The sequence below is a fragment of the Mustela nivalis genome, assembly GCF_964662115.1.
Source record: "Mustela nivalis genome assembly, chromosome: 9".
NCBI classification, from domain to species: domain Eukaryota; kingdom Metazoa; phylum Chordata; class Mammalia; order Carnivora; family Mustelidae; genus Mustela; species Mustela nivalis.
Window position 1 is genome coordinate 106,447,876 of NC_139028.1, and position 18,367 is coordinate 106,466,242.

At 36.3% G+C, this 18,367-nt stretch overlaps 1 protein-coding gene across 1 annotated transcript; it reads left to right on the forward strand.

Annotated features, from left to right (window-relative positions):
• Nucleotides 1-7,805: 7,805 nt before the first annotated feature.
• On the forward strand, nt 7,806-13,077 carry LOC309872867 (olfactory receptor 8K3-like). The gene is made up of 3 exons (XM_082747833.1): nt 7,806-7,853; nt 9,014-9,073; nt 12,015-13,077. The coding sequence occupies exon 3, from the start codon at nt 12,038-12,040 to the stop codon at nt 12,977-12,979; it is 942 nt and encodes a 313-aa protein (XP_082603959.1). The 5' UTR covers nt 7,806-7,853; nt 9,014-9,073; nt 12,015-12,037; the 3' UTR covers nt 12,980-13,077.
• The last annotated feature ends 5,290 nt before the right edge of the window (nt 13,078-18,367 follow it).

Below are 18,367 nucleotides of genomic sequence, written 5' to 3' on the forward strand. Positions count from 1 at the left end.
TTTATCCCCTTTCTCCCCCCTCACGATTTTGGATCTCTTCTAATTTGGTTAAAGCATATTTTCCTGGGGTTGTTGCCACCCTTTTAGTATTTTACTTGCCCCTTCATATACTCTTATCTGGACAAAATGACAAGACGTAAAAATTCAACACAAAAAAAAGAACAAGAGGCAGTACCGAAGGCTAGGGACCTAATCAATACAGACATTGGTAATATGTCAGACCTAGAGTTCAGAATGACAATTCTCAAGGTTCTAGCTGGGCTCGAAAAAGGCATGGAAGATATTAGAGAAACCCTCTCGAGAGATATAAAAGCCCTTTCTGGAGAAATAAAAGAACTAAAATCTAACCAAGTTGAAATCAAAAAAGCTATTAATGAGGTGCAATCAAAAATGGAGGCTCTCACTGCTAGGATAAATGAGGCAGAAGAAAGAATTAGTGATATAGAAGACCAAATGACAGAGAATAAAGAAGCTGAGCAAAAGAGGGACAAACAGCTACTGGACCACGAGGGGAGAATTCAAGAGATAAGTGACACCATAAGACGAAACAACATTAGAATAATTGGGATTCCAGAAGAAGAAGAAAGAGAGAGGGGAGCAGAAGGTATACTAGAGAGAATTATTGGGGAGAATTTCCCCAATATGGCAAAGGGAACAAGCATCAAAATTCAGGAGGTTCAGAGAACGCCCCTCAAAATCAATAAGAATAGGCCCACACCCCGTCACCTAATAGTAAAATTTACAAGTCTCAGTGACAAAGAGAAAATCCTGAAAGCAGCCCGGGAAAAGAAGTCTGTAACATACAATGGTAAAAATATTAGATTGGCAGCTGACTTATCCACAGAGACCTGGCAGGCCAGAAAGAGCTGGCATGATATTTTCAGAGCACTAAATGAGAAAAACATGCAGCCCAGAATACTATATCCAGCTAGGCTATCATTGAAAATAGAAGGAGAGATTAAAAGCTTCCAGGACAAACAACAACTGAAAGAATTTGCAAACACCAAACCAGCTCTACAGGAAATCTTGAAAGGGGTCCTCTAAACAAAGAGAGATCCTACAAGTGGTAGATCAGAAAGGAACAGAGACCATATACAGTAACAGTCACCTTACAGACAATACAATGGCCCTAAATTCACATCTCTCAATAGTTACCCTGAATGTTAATGGGCTAAATGCCCCTGTCAAAAGACACAGGGTATCAGAATGGATAAAAAAACAAAACCCATCTATATGTTGCCTCCAAGAAACACATTTTAAGCCCGAAGACACCTCCAGATTTAAAGTGAGGGGGTGGAAAAGAATTTACCATGCTAATGGACATCAGAAGAAAGCAGGAGTGGCAATCCTTATATCAGATCAATTAGATTTTAAGCCAAAGACTATAATAAGAGATGAGGAAGGACACTATATCATACTCAAAGGGTCTGTCCAACAAGAAGATTTAACAATTTTAAATATCTATGCCCCCAACGTGGGAGCAGCCAACTATATAAACCAATTAATAACAAAATCAAAGAAACACATCAACAATAATACAATAATAGTAGGGGACTTTAACACTCCCCTCACTGAAATGGACAGATCATCCAAGCAAAAGATCAGCAAGGAAATAAAGGCCTTAAACGACACACTGGACCAGATGGACATCACAGATATATTCAGAACATTTCATCCCAAAGCAAGAGAATACACATTCTTCTCTAGTGCACATGGAACATTCTCCAGAATAGATCACATCCTCGGTCCTAAATCAGGACTCAACCGGTATCAAAAGATTGGGATCATTCCCTGCATATTTTCAGACCACAATGCTCTGAAGCTAGAACTCAACCACAAAAGGAAGTTTGAAAAGAACCAAAATACATGGAGACTAAACAGCATCCTTCTAAAGAATGAATGGGTCAACCGGGAAATTAAAGAAGAATTGAAAAAAATCATGGAAACAAATGATAATGAAAATACAACGGTTCAAAATCTGTGGGACACAACAAAGGCAGTCCTGAGAGGAAAATATATAGTGGTACAAGCCTTTCTCAAGAAACAAGAAAGGTCTCAGGTACACATTCTAACCCTACACCTAAAGGAGCTGGAAAAAGAACAAGAAAGAAACCCTAAGCCTAGCAGGAGAAGAGAAATCATAAAGATCAGAGCAGAAATCAATGAAATAGAAACCAAAAAAACAATAGAACAAATCAACGAAAGTAGGAGCTGGTTCTTTGAAAGAATTAATAAAATTGATAAACCCCTGGCCCGACTTATCAAAAAGAAAAGAGAAAGGACCCAAATAAATAAAATCATGAATGAAAGAGGAGAGATCACAACTAACACCAAAGAAATACAAACAATTATCAGAACATACTATGAGCAACTCTACGGCAATAAATTTGACAATCTGGAAGAAATGGATGCATTCCTAGAAACATATAAACTACCACAACTGAACCAGGAAGAAATAGAAAGCCTGAACAGACCCATAACCAGTAAGGAGATTGAAACAGTCATTAAAAATCTCCAAACAAACAAAAGCCCAGGGCCAGACGGCTTCCCGGGGGAATTCTACCAAACATTTAAAGAAGAACTAATTCCTATTCTCCTGAAACTGTTCCAAAAAATAGAAATGGAAGGAAAACTTCCAAACTCATTTTATGAGGCCAGCATCACCTTGATCCCAAAACCAGGCAAGGATCCCACCAAAAAAGAGAGCTATAGACCGATATCCTTGATGAACACAGATGCGAAAATACTCAACAAAATACTAGCCAATAGGATTCAACAGTACATTAAAAAGATTATTCACCACGACCAAGTGGGATTTATTCCAGGGCTGCAAGGTTGGTTCAACATCCGGAAATCAGTCAATGTGATACAACACATCAATAAAAGAAAGAACAAGAACCATATGATACTCTCAATAGATGCTGAAAAAGCATTTGACAAAGTACAGCATCCCTTCCTGATCAAAACTCTTCAAAGTGTAGGGATAGAGGGCACATACCTCAATATCATCAAAGCCATCTATGAAAAACCCACCGCAAATATCATTCTCAATGGAGAAAAACTGAAAGCTTTTCCGCTAAGGTCAGGAACACGGCAGGGATGTCCATTATCACCACTGCTATTCAACATAGTACTAGAGGTCCTAGCCTCAGCAATCAGACAACAAAAGGAAATTAAAGGCATCCAAATCGGCAAAGAAGAAGTCAAATTATCACTCTTCGCAGATGATATGATACTATATGTGGAAAACCCAAAAGACTCCACTCCAAAACTGCTAGAACTTATACAGGAATTCAGTAAAGTGTCAGGATATAAAATCAATGCACAGAAATCAGTTGCATTTCTCTACACCAACAGCAAGACAGAAGAAAGGGAAATTAAGGAGTCCATCCCATTTACAATTGCACCCAAAACCATAAGATACCTAGGAATAAACCTAACCAAAGAGACACAGAATCTATACTCAGAAAACTATAAAGTACTCATGAAAGAAATTGAGGAAGACACAAAGAAATGGAAAAATGTTCCATGCTCCTGGATTGGAAGAATAAATATTGTGAAAATGTCTATGTTACCTAAAGCAATCTACACATTTAATGCAATTCCTATCAAAGTACCATCCATCTTTTTCAAAGAAATGGAACAAATAATTCTAAAATTTATATGGAACCAGAAAAGACCTCGAATAGCTAAAGGGATATTGAAAAAGAAAGCCAACGTTGGTGGCATCACAATCCCGGACTTCAAGCTCTATTACAAAGCTGTCATCATCAAGACAGCATGGTACTGGCACAAAAACAGACCCATAGATCAATGGAACAGAATAGAGAGCCCAGAAATAGACCCTCAAATCTATGGTCAACTCATCTTCGACAAAGCAGGAAAGAATGTCCAATGGAAAAAAGACAGCCTCTTCAATAAATGGTGCTGGGAAAATTGGACAGCCACATGCAGAAAAATGAAATTGGACCATTTCCTTACACCACACACAAAAATAGACTCAAAATGGATGAAGGACCTCAATGTGCGAAAGGAATCCATCAAAATCCTTGAGGAGAACACAGGCAGCAACCTCTTCGACCTCAGCCGCAGCAACATCTTCCTAGGAACAACGCAAAAGGCAAGGGAGGCAAGGGAAAAAATGAACTATTGGGATTTCATCAAGATCAAAAGCTTTTGCACAGCAAAGGAAACAGTTAACAAAATCAAAAGACAACTGACAGAATGGGAGAAGATATTTGCAAACAACATATCAGATAAAGGACTAGTGTCCAGAATCTATAAAGAACTTAGCAAACTTAACACCCAAAGAACAAATAATCCAATCAAGAAATGGGCAGAGGACATGAACAGACATTTCTGCAAAGAAGACATCCAGATGGCCAACAGACACATGAAAAAGTGCTCCATATCACTCGGCATCAGGGAAATACAAATCAAAACCACAATGAGATATCACCTCACACCAGTCCGAATGGCTAAAATCAACAAGTCAGGAAATGACAGATGCTGGCGAGGATGCGGAGAAAGGGGAACCCTCCTACACTGTTGGTGGGAATGCAAGCTGGTGCAACCTCTCTGGAAAACAGCATGGAGGTTCCTCAAAATGTTGAAAATAGAACTTCCCTATGACCCAGCAATTGCACTATTGGGTATTTACCCTAAAGATACAAACGTAGTGATCCAAAGGGGCACGTGTACTCGAATGTTTATAGCAGCAATGTCCACAATAGCCAAACTATGGAAAGAACCTAGATGTCCATCCACAGATGAATGGATCAAGAAGATGTGGTATATATACACAATGGAATACTATGCAGCCATCAAAAGAAATCAAATCTTGCCATTTGCGACAACATGGATGGAACTAGAGCGTATCATGCTTAGCGAAATAAGTCAAGCGGAGAAAGACAACTATCATATGATCTCCCTGATATGAGGAAGTGGTGATGCAACATGGGGGCTTAAGTGGGTAGGAGAAGAATAAATGAAACAAGATGGGATTGGGAGGGAGACAAACCATAAGTGACTCTTAATCTCACAAAACAAACTGAGGGTTGCTGGGGGGAGGGGCTTTGGGAGAAGGGGGTGGTATTATGGACATTGGGGAGGGTATGTGTTTTGTTGAGTGCTGTGAAGTGTGTAAACATGGTGATTCACAGACCTGTACCCCTGGGGATAAAAATATATGTTTATAAAAAATAAAAAATTATATAAAAAAAAAAAAAAAGGACATAAAATATATACAACTTGGAACGAAAAAAATGAAACCAACCCAATTAGGCAAATGATATGTTATCTAGTAGAAAATTTCCACAAATCTGTAAAATAAAAGTCTAAAACAAAACTATGAGTCCACCTAGGATCCATGATGCATGAATAATGAACAGATATCATTCCACGTATACATATAGAAATAAAATTTAAAAAAAGAAAACATTCACAGTCCCCCACATACACTGAACTATGCAAGTAGAAACAAGCAAATCATGCACAGGATCTGTATACAGAAAAGTACAAAATAGCGATTAAAGAAATAAAAAAAGATCTGAACAAATTAGTAGACATACTAACTTTACAGATTAAAATGCAATACACGAAAAAATAAATTCTTTATAAACCAATCTATAGATTAAATGCAAATCCAGCAGGACTTTTGTAAAGGCAACTTTACACTGAAATTTTTGTGCAAGTTCAAGAAACTAGCAGAGATTAAACACATTTAACATGTAGCATAAAGAGGAAGAAAATCATCTACTCCAGGCTGAGATTTACTATGTAGACATATAATGGAGACTACATGACATTGGTGGAGATACAAACACATGAATCAATGTCAAATAGACCTTTGGAAATAGTTCAATTATTTTTTTAAAAAATTGGAAAGACAATTTAAAAATAGGAAAATAACTTTTGAAAAAAATGGTGTTATCATTTCTTGGCCTTTTGGCTAAGATCAAGTGTAAAAAAATGGTGTTGTGGTGCCTGGGTGTCTGTCTTTTGAGCAACCAGTTCTTGATTTCAGCTCTGGTCATGATCTAAGGATCCTGAGATCAAGCCCCCTGATGTTCTCCATGCACTGCGTGGAATCTGCTTGTGATTTTCTCTCTCTCCCTCAGCTCCTCCCCCTACTTGCACTCAGAAAGAAAGAAAGAAAGAAAGAAAGAAAGAAAGAAAGAAAGAAAGAAAGAAAGAAAGAAAGAAAGACTTCTTAAAAAAATAGTGATATTGTAATTAGAAGTACAGAAGTAAAAATATACAAACAAATACTGTTAGCTTAAACCTCATATGAAGATTGAATAACAATTTATGTGTAAATTGGCAAACTATAATAAACTCAGTTTAAAATATAAGGGAAAGCCTATCTTCAACACCTTGGGTCACTGAAGAGTTTAGAGACATGACACAAGGAGCTCCCGAGTGGCTCAGGAGGTTAAACGTCTGCCTTCAGCTCAGTTCACCATCCTGGGTTCTGGATCCAGCCCCACATTTGGCTCTCTGCTTGGTGTTGAGGGGGATCCTGCTCCTGCCTCTTACCCTACTTGTGTTCTCTTTTTTTCTCTCTCTCTGTCAAATAAATGAATAAAATGTTGGAAAAAAATAAAAGAGTGAAGGAGACATGACATGAAAAGCATAATCTATGAAAGTAAATACTGATAAACTGGACTTGATCCAAAGTATAACAACTTACCAGTCACACTCCTGGATATTTATCCTAAAGGAATGAAAAATTATATTCATGTGATCATCTTTAAGTGAATGTTTATAGATGTTTTACTCATCATAGTTGAAAAATAGAAAGAATCCAAACGCCTTTCTGTAAGTAAATGGTTATAGAAATTCTGTCATTAATATCATGGAATACTACTCAGCAACAATGAAGGAACAAATGATTTATTTACACAGAGCACAAGGGAATCTCAAGAGGATTCTGTTGAATGAAAAAGAAATCCAATTTCAAAAGATTACAAATGGTATATTATTTATAAAACACTCTAAATGACAAAAATATAGTGATGGAAGCAAGATTGGTGCTTACCAGGAGTTAGGAACAGTGGCAGAGGGGGAGTCAGTGGGCGTCGCTATAAGGGGACAGTGGGATAGGACTCTCTGGCAAGGAAATAGATCCGTTTTGGAGCAGGGGGGAAGGTGCACAGAATGCAATCACTGAAATGGTGCAATATACAGTAAAAGGAAAAATAAATAAATAAAGGAGAAGTGGTGAATAGACAGATGGAAACTCAGATGGAAATGAGAATTAACAGTAACTACTTTCTGTCCCTGAAAGAAAAGTGGAAACAACTTGAGCAACAAATCAAGGAAGTAGCACCCACCTCATATTTTCATAGTGTATTATTTTACTTCCCTAAAAATTTTAAAATCATGTGATAGGACAGTATTTAAACTCTTCTACCCTGTGCCATTCATTCAAGGAGACCACCATGGAAATGCAGATTCTTGATGGTATGTCCCACAGATAGGATATTTTAATCAAGAGTCCTCTGTGGTACAGAAGGAAAGTTAACCAAGAGTAAAGAATAGGAAACAAAGAAGGTAGGGAGAGAGGGGGGAGTAAAGGGAGGAAGCCAGGAAGGAATTCAGGAAGGAAATCAGAAAGAACGACATGGAAAAAATAAAAAAAGACAGTAAGTACAAATTTTATCTAATAATTAAAAAGACAATCTCCAGACACTTTGTTATGCTCAGAAATACATTAGGGATAGTCAACAAATTGCTTGAAATCTCCTCAGGGAGATTTAACCTTCTCAAAAGGTTAAAAAAAATCCATAAATTGTTCTCACTCAGCTGTGTAAGAAACACGTGAGGGAGTCAAGACAGAGGCTTCACTGCAGGTAAAATGACAAATATTTCATGGGCTATCTTATGTTACCAACATCAACAATGATCAAGTGATATAAGCAAAGTTATGCTTTAATTCAATAGCAAAGCTCCAGCAAAAAGTTGGCATTTATAATTTCGTTTTTGGGTTTTTGTTTTGCTTTGCTTTGCTTTGCTTTGCTTTCTACTACTCCATAATGCCTGAGCAGAAATTGGAGACCTATCCTTCTCTATTCACATTATTTTTCTGAGTATTTTCACCTGGATCCACAGACTAAATATTCAGAAACATCTTTGAAGCAAATTCATGCTATTGCTTGCAAACTATTTTTTATATAAATAATTTTATCTCCAACACCGGCCAAAATTGAGAGCAAATGAAGCAGAACTAAAGAGATATCCATTTTTAAAAATTGGCAAAATTATGAAGCTGCCTGTATTCAGCCTTATAGTTTAATGTCTTTCCAAATTCTTATTTAGTTGCCCCAGGTTCTTTTTTGTGACCCTCTCAATATAATTTAAGATTTGATGATTATTTAAATAAAAATATAAGTATGATTCTTTCCAGATTGCTTAATGAGACAAAAGGGGATCTCCACCTCACACTGAGATGTGAAAAGCATTATTTGGATATTAGCAGACTTTTAAGGACCCAGTTTATGGTGATGGTGCAATGTTCAGCACATTCTTCAGTTTTAAGTAGGATCTGACAAGAAGCAGATACAATTATCTCAAAGAATGTAGCTTTAAAAAAAATTATCATCGTTCTTCAACAAAGGTGTTAAAATATGAAATAGCAATTTGGTTCTTTTCTTAGAACTCTCAAGCTTAGAGGAAAGTAAAAATACATGTTTATCTTTCCTTAGCTTACAGGACAATTAGAACTTACCTAGTATGATTTTTCTCAAACTTTCATACTTGCAAAACAAAACAGACAAAAAACAAGGTTTATACCACTTGTTATCACATTTGCTGAAAATAGTTTTCTAAAATTACTACCAACTAATACATGTTTCCATCTTTCTGATGTAAGAAAGTCACATGCATCAATGTAGGGTAGGTGACCAGGAGGTCACAACATTAGAAGCAATATTTTAAGCAAATTAAATGCAGATTTTATGAAATCATTGTTACAGTTAATGTCATAAGATTATATATTTCTATTTTCATCTAGGGCAGAGACTGCTGTGGTTATATAAATCAACTGCATTATAATGCCCCATTATTTCATAATGTAAGTTTTCATCATTATAACCAGTGCCATTTCTATTTCTGCAAGATTGCATTTATATATTTATTTGTTTGTTTGTTTGTTTATTTATTTTTGAGGGAAAGAACATGAGTGGGGGAGGAGCAGGGAAAGAGGGACAGGCAGACTCCATGCTGATCAGGGAGCCTGATTCTGGGCTTGATCCCAGAACCCTGAGTTCATGACCTCAGCCAAAACCAAGAGTCATATGCTTTAACTGACTGAGCCACTGAGGTGCCCCTCTATTTCTTTTTTCTCAAGAAAGGATCCTGCTTGCAATATTTTAAACTTAATAATTCTCTCACCTTAATCTGCCACCCAGTTATTACTGGTATATTCTTAATCTGTTTATCATTAGGAATAATCAAACACATTTTTATCTAATCATTATGTATATATGTGCTATGAAAGTTCTTGCAGTCCTAAGGTATAGAGGAATTTAATGTAATATCAAGAAAATACATGCAGATCTCATCTTTATTCTATTTTATTTCACTTCTATGGTATTGTATAATGTGACTTTATTCAGTCTTTTTTTTTAATTTTTTTATTTTTTATAAACATATATTTTTATCCCCAGGGGTACAGGTCTGTGAATCACCAGGTTTACACACTTCACAGCACTCACCAAAGCACATACCCTCCCCAATGTCCATAACCCCACCCCCTTCTCCCAACCCCCCTCCCCCCAGCAACCCTCAGTTTGTTTTGTGAGATTAAGAGTCACTTATGGTTTGTCTCCCTCCCAATCCCATCTTGTTTCATTGATTCTTCTCCTACCCACTTAAGCCCCCATGTTGCATCACCACTTCCTCATATCAGGGAGATCAGATGATAGTTGTCTTTCTCTGCTTGACTTATTTCGCTAAGCATGATACGCTCTAGTTTCATCCATGTTGTCGCAAATGGCAAGACTTTATTCAGTTTTTAAGTATAGTATCTCTTTATCCAAAGGGAGTTTTTAAATGAATTTTTATCATATGAAAACAATGCCAGTGACTGCTCATTCATCCTTTTTTTTTAAAAAAAAAAGTTTTTATTTATTTCTTTTAGAGAGAGATTGAGAGAACTAGCAGGAGCTGGGGAAGGGCAGAGGGAGAGGGAATGAAGAACCAGGAAGGAGGCTAAGAGTAAGGAAGTGGGGGCTCAATCCCAGAACCCTGAGATCATGGCCTGAGCCCAAGGCAGACATGTAACCCACTGAGCCATCTAGGTGCTCCTCATTCTCCCAATTTTCCCAGGTTTCCTCATTTTCTCCTAGGTTCTTGCATGATGAAATGTATTTGATTTGTCACATGCAAGTTAGTACATGACAATTATAATGAAAATGCTCCTAGAGGAAGATTAGTGTATTAAAAAATATTATATCAAGGGCGCCTGGGTGGCTCAGTTGGTTAGGTGACTGTCTTCAGCTCAGGTCATGATCCTGGAGTCTCAGGATTGCGTCTCCCCTCAGGCCTCATGTTCAGGAGGGGATCTGCTTCTCCCTCTGACCCTCTCCCCTCTCATGGTTTCTCTCACTTTCTCTTTCTCAAATAAATAAAATCTTCAAAAAATGTTATATCAAAATAAAATATTAGTATTTTGTTAAAATAGTTAAGAAAATTAAAAGAATAAGAACTTGATGGTTGAATTTAGTTACAGAGAAGGGGTCAGGGCAGTGCCTGCATTATGTCGCATTCCGTATTACTTGAAATATTTCCTGTTCAACATCATAGAGCAGACAAAGAAGATACTTCACAGTGCAGAAGAACTTACAACCATACACGTAAAGAAATCTGCTTTGAGCTAAGTTATGGTCACCATTTAAAAAACAAAAACAAAAAACTACTATGTAGGCACACTGGTTCATTTGATTTTCACTCCTCCCTCTCAATAGCCCTACGTAGGAAGTATTGTTTTATATAGGAGAATAAAGAGGTTTAAACAAGTTAAATTATTGGCCCAAAAGTGAACCTCATATATGCCATAAATAGAGGTATAACACAGACTATATCAATATATATATATCTTATATTTATGCAAAAAAGACAATTCTCAACTACAATCTGTTATAGTTTTATTTATTCTCTTGTCCAATATCTGTCAAAGCTGTCAACTGTTTTCACCTGTCAGCCTGTATCACCTGTGATTGTAAAGGATTTTAAGGGAGTATGTGTTGAAGTAGTGGTCCTGTACATTTTTTGAATACATAATACACATGTCAATATATAATAAATTATAACTGTATAATATAATTTATTATATATTGACATGTATTAAGTCATATTATTAAGTACAACTTATAAACACCAATGTATAATTACAATTATATCAATGACTAATAGAAAACTTTATTTTTTAATAGAAAACTTTAAAATATAGCATAGTATAGTTTATATGTTACACTCAAATTTTAACATAGTTTTGATTTTTTAAATATTTCAAATGTATATATGTCTATATCTGTATCTATATTTATATATCTATATGTATCTGTATCTACCTATGTATCTTTTTCTCCTTCTCTTTCTCCCTCTTTATTATCTATCAATACCATCTTGGTTTCTCAAACTTGTCACTATTCATATTTTGGGCAGGATATTGGGTCTTGTAGGATATTTAGAAGTATACTATAATACATTATATTTTATTATATAACAGAAATATAACTGACCTTTAACTGTCATTAGCCAGTAGAACCCCACCTTCTGGCTGTAACAACTTAAGTGTCTTCTGATAAAATGTTATCTGGTTAGTAAAATCATTTCAGTTGGCAATCACTATCTGTGTTTATGTATATTAGTGTTCTTTCAAGAAGGGTTTATTTTCAAATATCTGAAATTGGAAAGTTTGAATGCATTTTATTTGTACTAGTTTTGCATGCTAAAAATCACTCAGGTGATAATGCATGAAATCTATTGACCATGCTGATGTCTCTATCCAGAATAGGTTTCCTGAAAAGCCTGCATGGAAACTCAAAATCTTACGGTGCTCAATGAGTTCATTCTCATGGGGATCACAGACAAACCCGAGCTGCAGGCTCCATTATTTGGGCTGTTCCTCATAATCTATTTGATCTCAGTGGTGGGCAACCTGGGCATGATCATCCTCACCAAGGTGGACTCCAGGCTCCAAACACCCATGTACTTCTTCCTCAGACACCTGGCTTTCACTGATCTTGGCTATTCCACAACTGTGGGACCCAAAATGTTAGTCAATTTTGTTGTGGATCAAAATACAATTTCCTATTATTTTTGTGCTGTACAACTAGCTTTCTTTCTTGTGTTCATTGTTAGTGAACTTTTTATTCTAACAGCAATGTCCTATGACCGCTACGTGGCCATCTGTAACCCTCTACTCTACCCTGTCATCATGTCCCAAAGGGTGTGTTATGTGCTGGTGGCCGTCCCCTACCTCTACAGCACATTTGTATCTCTCATAGTCACCATAAATATTTTTAGTTTATCCTTTTGTGGTTACAATGTCATCCGTCATTTTTACTGTGATTGTGTCCCCTTGTTATCTTTGCTTTGCTCAAATACACAGGACACTGAAATAATTATTCTGGTCTTAGCTGGTTTTGATTTGATTTCATCCCTTTTGATAGTTCTTGTGTCTTACCTGCTGATCCTGGTAGCCATCATCAGGATGAACTCAGCTGAGGGTAGGCACAAAGCATTTTCCACCTGTGGGTCCCACCTGACAGTGGCCACAGTGTTCTATGGGACTTTGATATTTATGTATGTGCAGCCCAAGTCCAGTCATTCCTCTGACACTGATAAAGTGGCATCTGTATTTTATACCCTCGTTATCCCCATGCTGAATCCCTTGATCTATAGCCTGAGGAACAAGGATGTGAAATATGCAAGACAAAGGATGTGGAAAAAAATAACTAGTATTTTTTCCTAAAATTCACTGTCTAATATGATTCCTATAAACTAGGTTATGGACTTAAAATTTTGTTCTATGTGCCTCCAAAGAAAATAAATACAAATGAGTTCAACATATATTATCTATTTATAATCCTTATTTCTTGTTTTACATATGCTAGACACTTCAAACTGCTGTAAATTAATTTTTGAACAAAACAGTAAAAAATTTGCTTTCCTAAAAAAATATTGCCTTCCTTCAGAGAGAAAGGTGAAGTATATACATTAATCAAATAGAAGGGAGTTGGGGTAAATTGGAAGGGGAGGTGAATCATGAGAGACTATGGACTCTGAAAAACAATCTGAGGGGTTTGAAGTGGCGGGAGGGTGGGAGGTTGGGGTACCAGGTGGTGGGTATTACAGAGGGCACGGATTGCATGGAAGCACTGGGTGTGGTGAAATAATAATGAATACTGTTTTACTGAAAATAAATTAATTAAAAAAATCAAATAGATACTATAGTACTGTAGAATATGGTAGATGACGTATACACACACACACACACACACAAAGTTGTCAAGGATTCTGTTTTTTTCACCTATTAGAATAAAATTGAAGTCCCTATGTATGTGTGTATGCATGTGTGCGTGTGTGTATGTGTCTGTTTGCATGTGTAAGCCCTTTCCTTCTATTTTAGCTTTCATACTCCTCCCAGATATGTTTTAGAACTACAGTCAATACTGGTTGTTTCTGTGATACCTAATGATTTGAAGTACTTGTATTAGTTTCTTCAAACATCCTTATTACAAGCATTGGGATCCCATTTTTTCCTCATCAGTGTATGAGTCTACTAGCTGAACATACTCTGTAATCCAGCAGTCTGATTGGTTTGTCTCAAAAAGTCCCTGTTGGTGATATTAGACGATATTCAAATTAAGGTAATATTTTGAGTTTGCACTTTTTCCTCAGTGATCCATCTTTCTTTCTTTCTTTCTTTCTTTCTTTCTTTCTTTCTTTCTTTCTTTCTCTTTTTCCTTTCTTTTCTTTTCTTTCTTTCTTTCTTTCTTTTTCTCTTTTTTTCTTTATCTTTCAGATTTGTTTATTTATTTGGTGGGGGAGGCACAGAGAGAGAGAATCTTCAATCAGATTGCAAGCTGAGTGTGGACCCAGATGTGGGGCTTTATTTCATAACCCATAAGATCATGGCCTGAGCCAAAACCAAGTGTCCAACACTTAACCAAGGAGCTCCTGTTCTTTCTTAATAACTGGTTGTTTGGTTTAGAATATTGTAACATTTCCTTATCTTTTTAAAAAAGAATAATTATCCGTACTTAAAAGGCATGCCTCTCTTGTTTTTGTATCCTTGCAGAAGAGGGCTATTCTACAGTGCATTAATTGTATTGCCTCTCTTTCCTTAGATTAATCTTTCCCAATATTTATCAATATTGATTTCATACTATATTTTAATTGGCTGTCATCATCTAACTATATTTATTGATTGTCCTACTTGAGGGAAATAATTCTATCATTTGCACTATGTCACATCTCTTTCTTTTTAAAAAAATTTTATTTTTTAATTAACGTATAATGTATTCTTTGTTTCAGGGGTACAGGTCTGTGACTCATCGGTCTTACACAGTTCACAGCACTCACCAGAGCACACACCTTCCCCATTGCCCATCCTCCAGCCACCCCATCCTCCCACCATGCCACATATCTAAGGTGAATGAGGACTGATAGATGGCAAAGACATACTGATCTTGCCTTTGTGCATAGTTGCTCCACATCACTCCACATTTTCCCATGCACTTATTTTCATTTTTGATTTCCCATTCACTCATTTCTTTATTCTTCTTAATAGTTCTGGGATTTTACTGAAGTTATTTGTTTGTAATATTTGGTTTGTTCACCATTATGCAATAAGATTATCTGTTTAACCAATGGCCATTTAATAAAAAGAATTCATTGAAATAAAATTTTGAAAGGGCTGATGCAAAGCAACCCAGATGCCCTTCAGTAGGTGCATGGGTAAGCCAACTAGGACACATGCAGACAATGGAATAGTATTCAGCAGTAAAAAGGAACTACCAAGCCATGAAAAGATACGGTGCAACCTTAAGTGAACAGATGTTGTATGATTCCAACTTCCAACTATACAACACTCTGAAAAAAGGCGAAACTATGGAGAGAGTACAAAGATCAATGACTGATAGGAGTTAGAGCAGAGGAAGGGATGAATAGAGGAGCAAAGAAAAGTTTTAGGGCAGCAGAAATACTTTGTCTGAAACGATAATGGTAAGGACCAGTCATTATATATTTGTTCAAAGCAATAGAAAAATCAAACTCCTTGCATGGAGCAGTGGGTATGGTGCATAAACAATGAATCTTGGAACACTGAAAATATAAAATAAATTACAAAAGAAAAAGAAAAAGTGAAACACCAAAGGAAACCCTGATGTAAATGATGGAGTTCCAGTGAAAATTATGTAAAAATGTAGGTTCATCAATTGTAATAAACGTACCACTCTAGTGGGGGATGTGGGTAATGGGATGGGAGACTAGCATTTGTTGGGTCAGGGAATATATGGGCAATCTCTGTTCTTCTTCTTAAGTTTTCAGTGAAGCTAGAACTTCTCTAAAAAATAATCTCAAAATAGAAAAAAATATTTCATGAACAGTGTCATGGGATGATAAATACTAGCAAACTGTTGATCTACTTTAAAGAATCTGTGTGATTGTCATAAAAACTACTGGGTAATAATATCCCATTTTGGAGTAGTATAAAACAGGCATCCTTCAAATATGGATTAATTCTCCTCAAAACAGATGTCTGAGATAGAGTATATTAAAATTTTTATTTTTTATATTATGAAATATTACTTCAGAGAAGTTAATTGTCAGAGTACACATCAATGCATGAGGTGTTAGGTTCAAGGCCAGGGGGTCTATTTCATACTGGATACTTCATGCCTTTAAGAATTGTTATTTTTATGCTTCACTGATGTCATCCCAAAGATGACAGAGAGTAACCTGTCACTTTGCCAGATGTCAGATTAGGAGAGGAGGAACAGCAGAGATATTAATAAAATAGTGAAAGCCATATCTGCATAGAAAAAGAATTCAAGGAGTGCCTGGTTGGGTCAGTCAGTAAAGGCTCTGCCTTTGACTCAGGTCCTGATCCCTGGGTCCTGGGACCAAGGTCCATGTTGGGCTCCCTGCTCAGCGAGGAGTCTCCTTCCCCCTCTGCCTTCCCCACTTCTGTGCTCTTTCACTCTCTCTGTCAAATAAATATGTAAGATCTTTAAGAAAAAAAAAAAAAATTCAAAAAAACCTAAAATTAGTTAGTGAAAAATAAATAAATTAACTCAGTAATTAACTAATCAGGCATTTTATATGAGCAATTTTGCTCAAATAGCCATAGTAAAGTGAATGCAGGCCTGAGTAAATCTGTAATAAATCAGAAGGACAAGAATTAAGTTTTCAGAAACATCCTGAAAAGAAATAAACAAGGTTTTTATTTTAGGAAATGATTTCTGTTCTAAGACATTTGGCTGCCTTTGAAAAATGAAGGGTAAGAAAGAGGAGAAGTAGAATTCCAAAAAACGCCAAAAGTCTACCATTGACGATTTGTCATGGGAATTCTACTAGGGACAGTATGAGAGACAGATATTCCTTCCCAAATGAAAGAGAAGCCTGTAGGGAAATATTTGTTCTCTACAATCTTCTGCTCCTTAGGCTTTGCAGAAATTTTATCTGAGCTTCAGTCCTTTGGGAAATCAACTTAGGACAAAAGAATATATTGGCTCTGATACTGCTGTGCTATGGAGCTAGTGAAAGCCATGAATCTCAACAGTCTGTCACTTATTTTTATTTTTTTAAAGATTTTATTTATTCATTTGACAGAGAGAGACACAGTGAGAGAGGAAACACAAGAGGGGGGAGTGGGAGAAGGAGAAGCAGGCCTCCCGCAGAGCAAGGAGTCCAATGCAGGGCTTGATCCCAGGACTGAAGAAGCTGAAGGCAGACAGTTAACAACTGAGTCACCCAGGCGCCTCCCATCACTTACTTTTAAATGAAACTCTCTATATTCAGCCAGTATTTGTGGAGTGGTCCCATTACATGTATAGGGAAAACATTCCTAAATGATACAATGGAGACAGGCAGACCATCACATGCAGTTGGGAAGGTTGGCCAATATGTATTTTAGAGCATACTCTTCATATAGACTAAGATGTGAAAAACACCTCCCCAAAGAAGTACAATATATTGACGATTGCCCTGATTCATGTAAGCTTTCAAAGCCTGCCTACCACAGTGATTATACAGATACAAAGAATAAGCTATAGTTCTATCACTCTAATGAAAAAAAAAAAAAACTTTATTAATCAGCCTATACAGGTTATCATTGAAAGAGCTCCTGAAAATATGAGAGGGAGATTACTAGTTGAGAAGCTTGAGTATGAAAGTTAAATGTTATTTTATTTAGAATAAGGAATGATATGTGATTCATTAAATAATTGATGAGCCACAATAATCATAATACTCCCAAGTGTTTAACTACATCTGCACATGATTTCTTAATTGGAGAAGCGCACCATTGGGAAAGAAGAAGGATCTAGGAAATGACAACGGGCACCATGTATATCTCAGAATTCCCTGGAGAAAGAGGAACCACTAGAGAGCTGGATAGGATGCAGGGAGGTAGAGAAGCCTCAGAAGTCATGTTACAGGAGAAACTCTATTCAAATTAGTAGTATGTGTGAGTGACACATCCTAGAACAGTGTGGGCATGCCTTCCCATTCTTTCCTGTGTCATATCGGAACAGAAGTTCTTATTTTATTTACAGTCAATCTTACCTGTATTATCTCCTTGATCATACGGATTAAAGTATTTTGCATGATATTCTTTAAATTCCAACAAACTTACATGATGGGATGCATGAAATAATAGCAAAATATATGGTCAGAGAAATCTAATTATTAATATAATTCATAGCTCAATATACTGGTTTATAACTCAGAATAATAGAATTCAATCAACCATAGAGTAGACAAAGGAAAAATACAGTTTTTATCCTTACATAGAAAATGTTGGCATTTTAAAAACCTACCCCTTCCTAGAATTCTTCCTCAGCCATGACAGTGCACATTGATTCCATAAAAATTATAGACTTATTTTTATTTTATTTTTTTCATTCTACTACATTTTTTAGACTTATTTTTTAAAAAGTGATTTAGAAATAGAACAATAAAAAGATATCTTTCAAGGTTTTATTTTTTACAAAGTCAGAAAATTTGACATGTTTTGTCTAGCCATAATTTTTTTTAAGATTTTTTTTATTTATTTGACAGACAGAGATCACAAGTAGGCAGAGATGTAGGCAGAGAGAGGGGAGGGGGAAGCAGGCTCCCTGCTGAACAGAGAGCC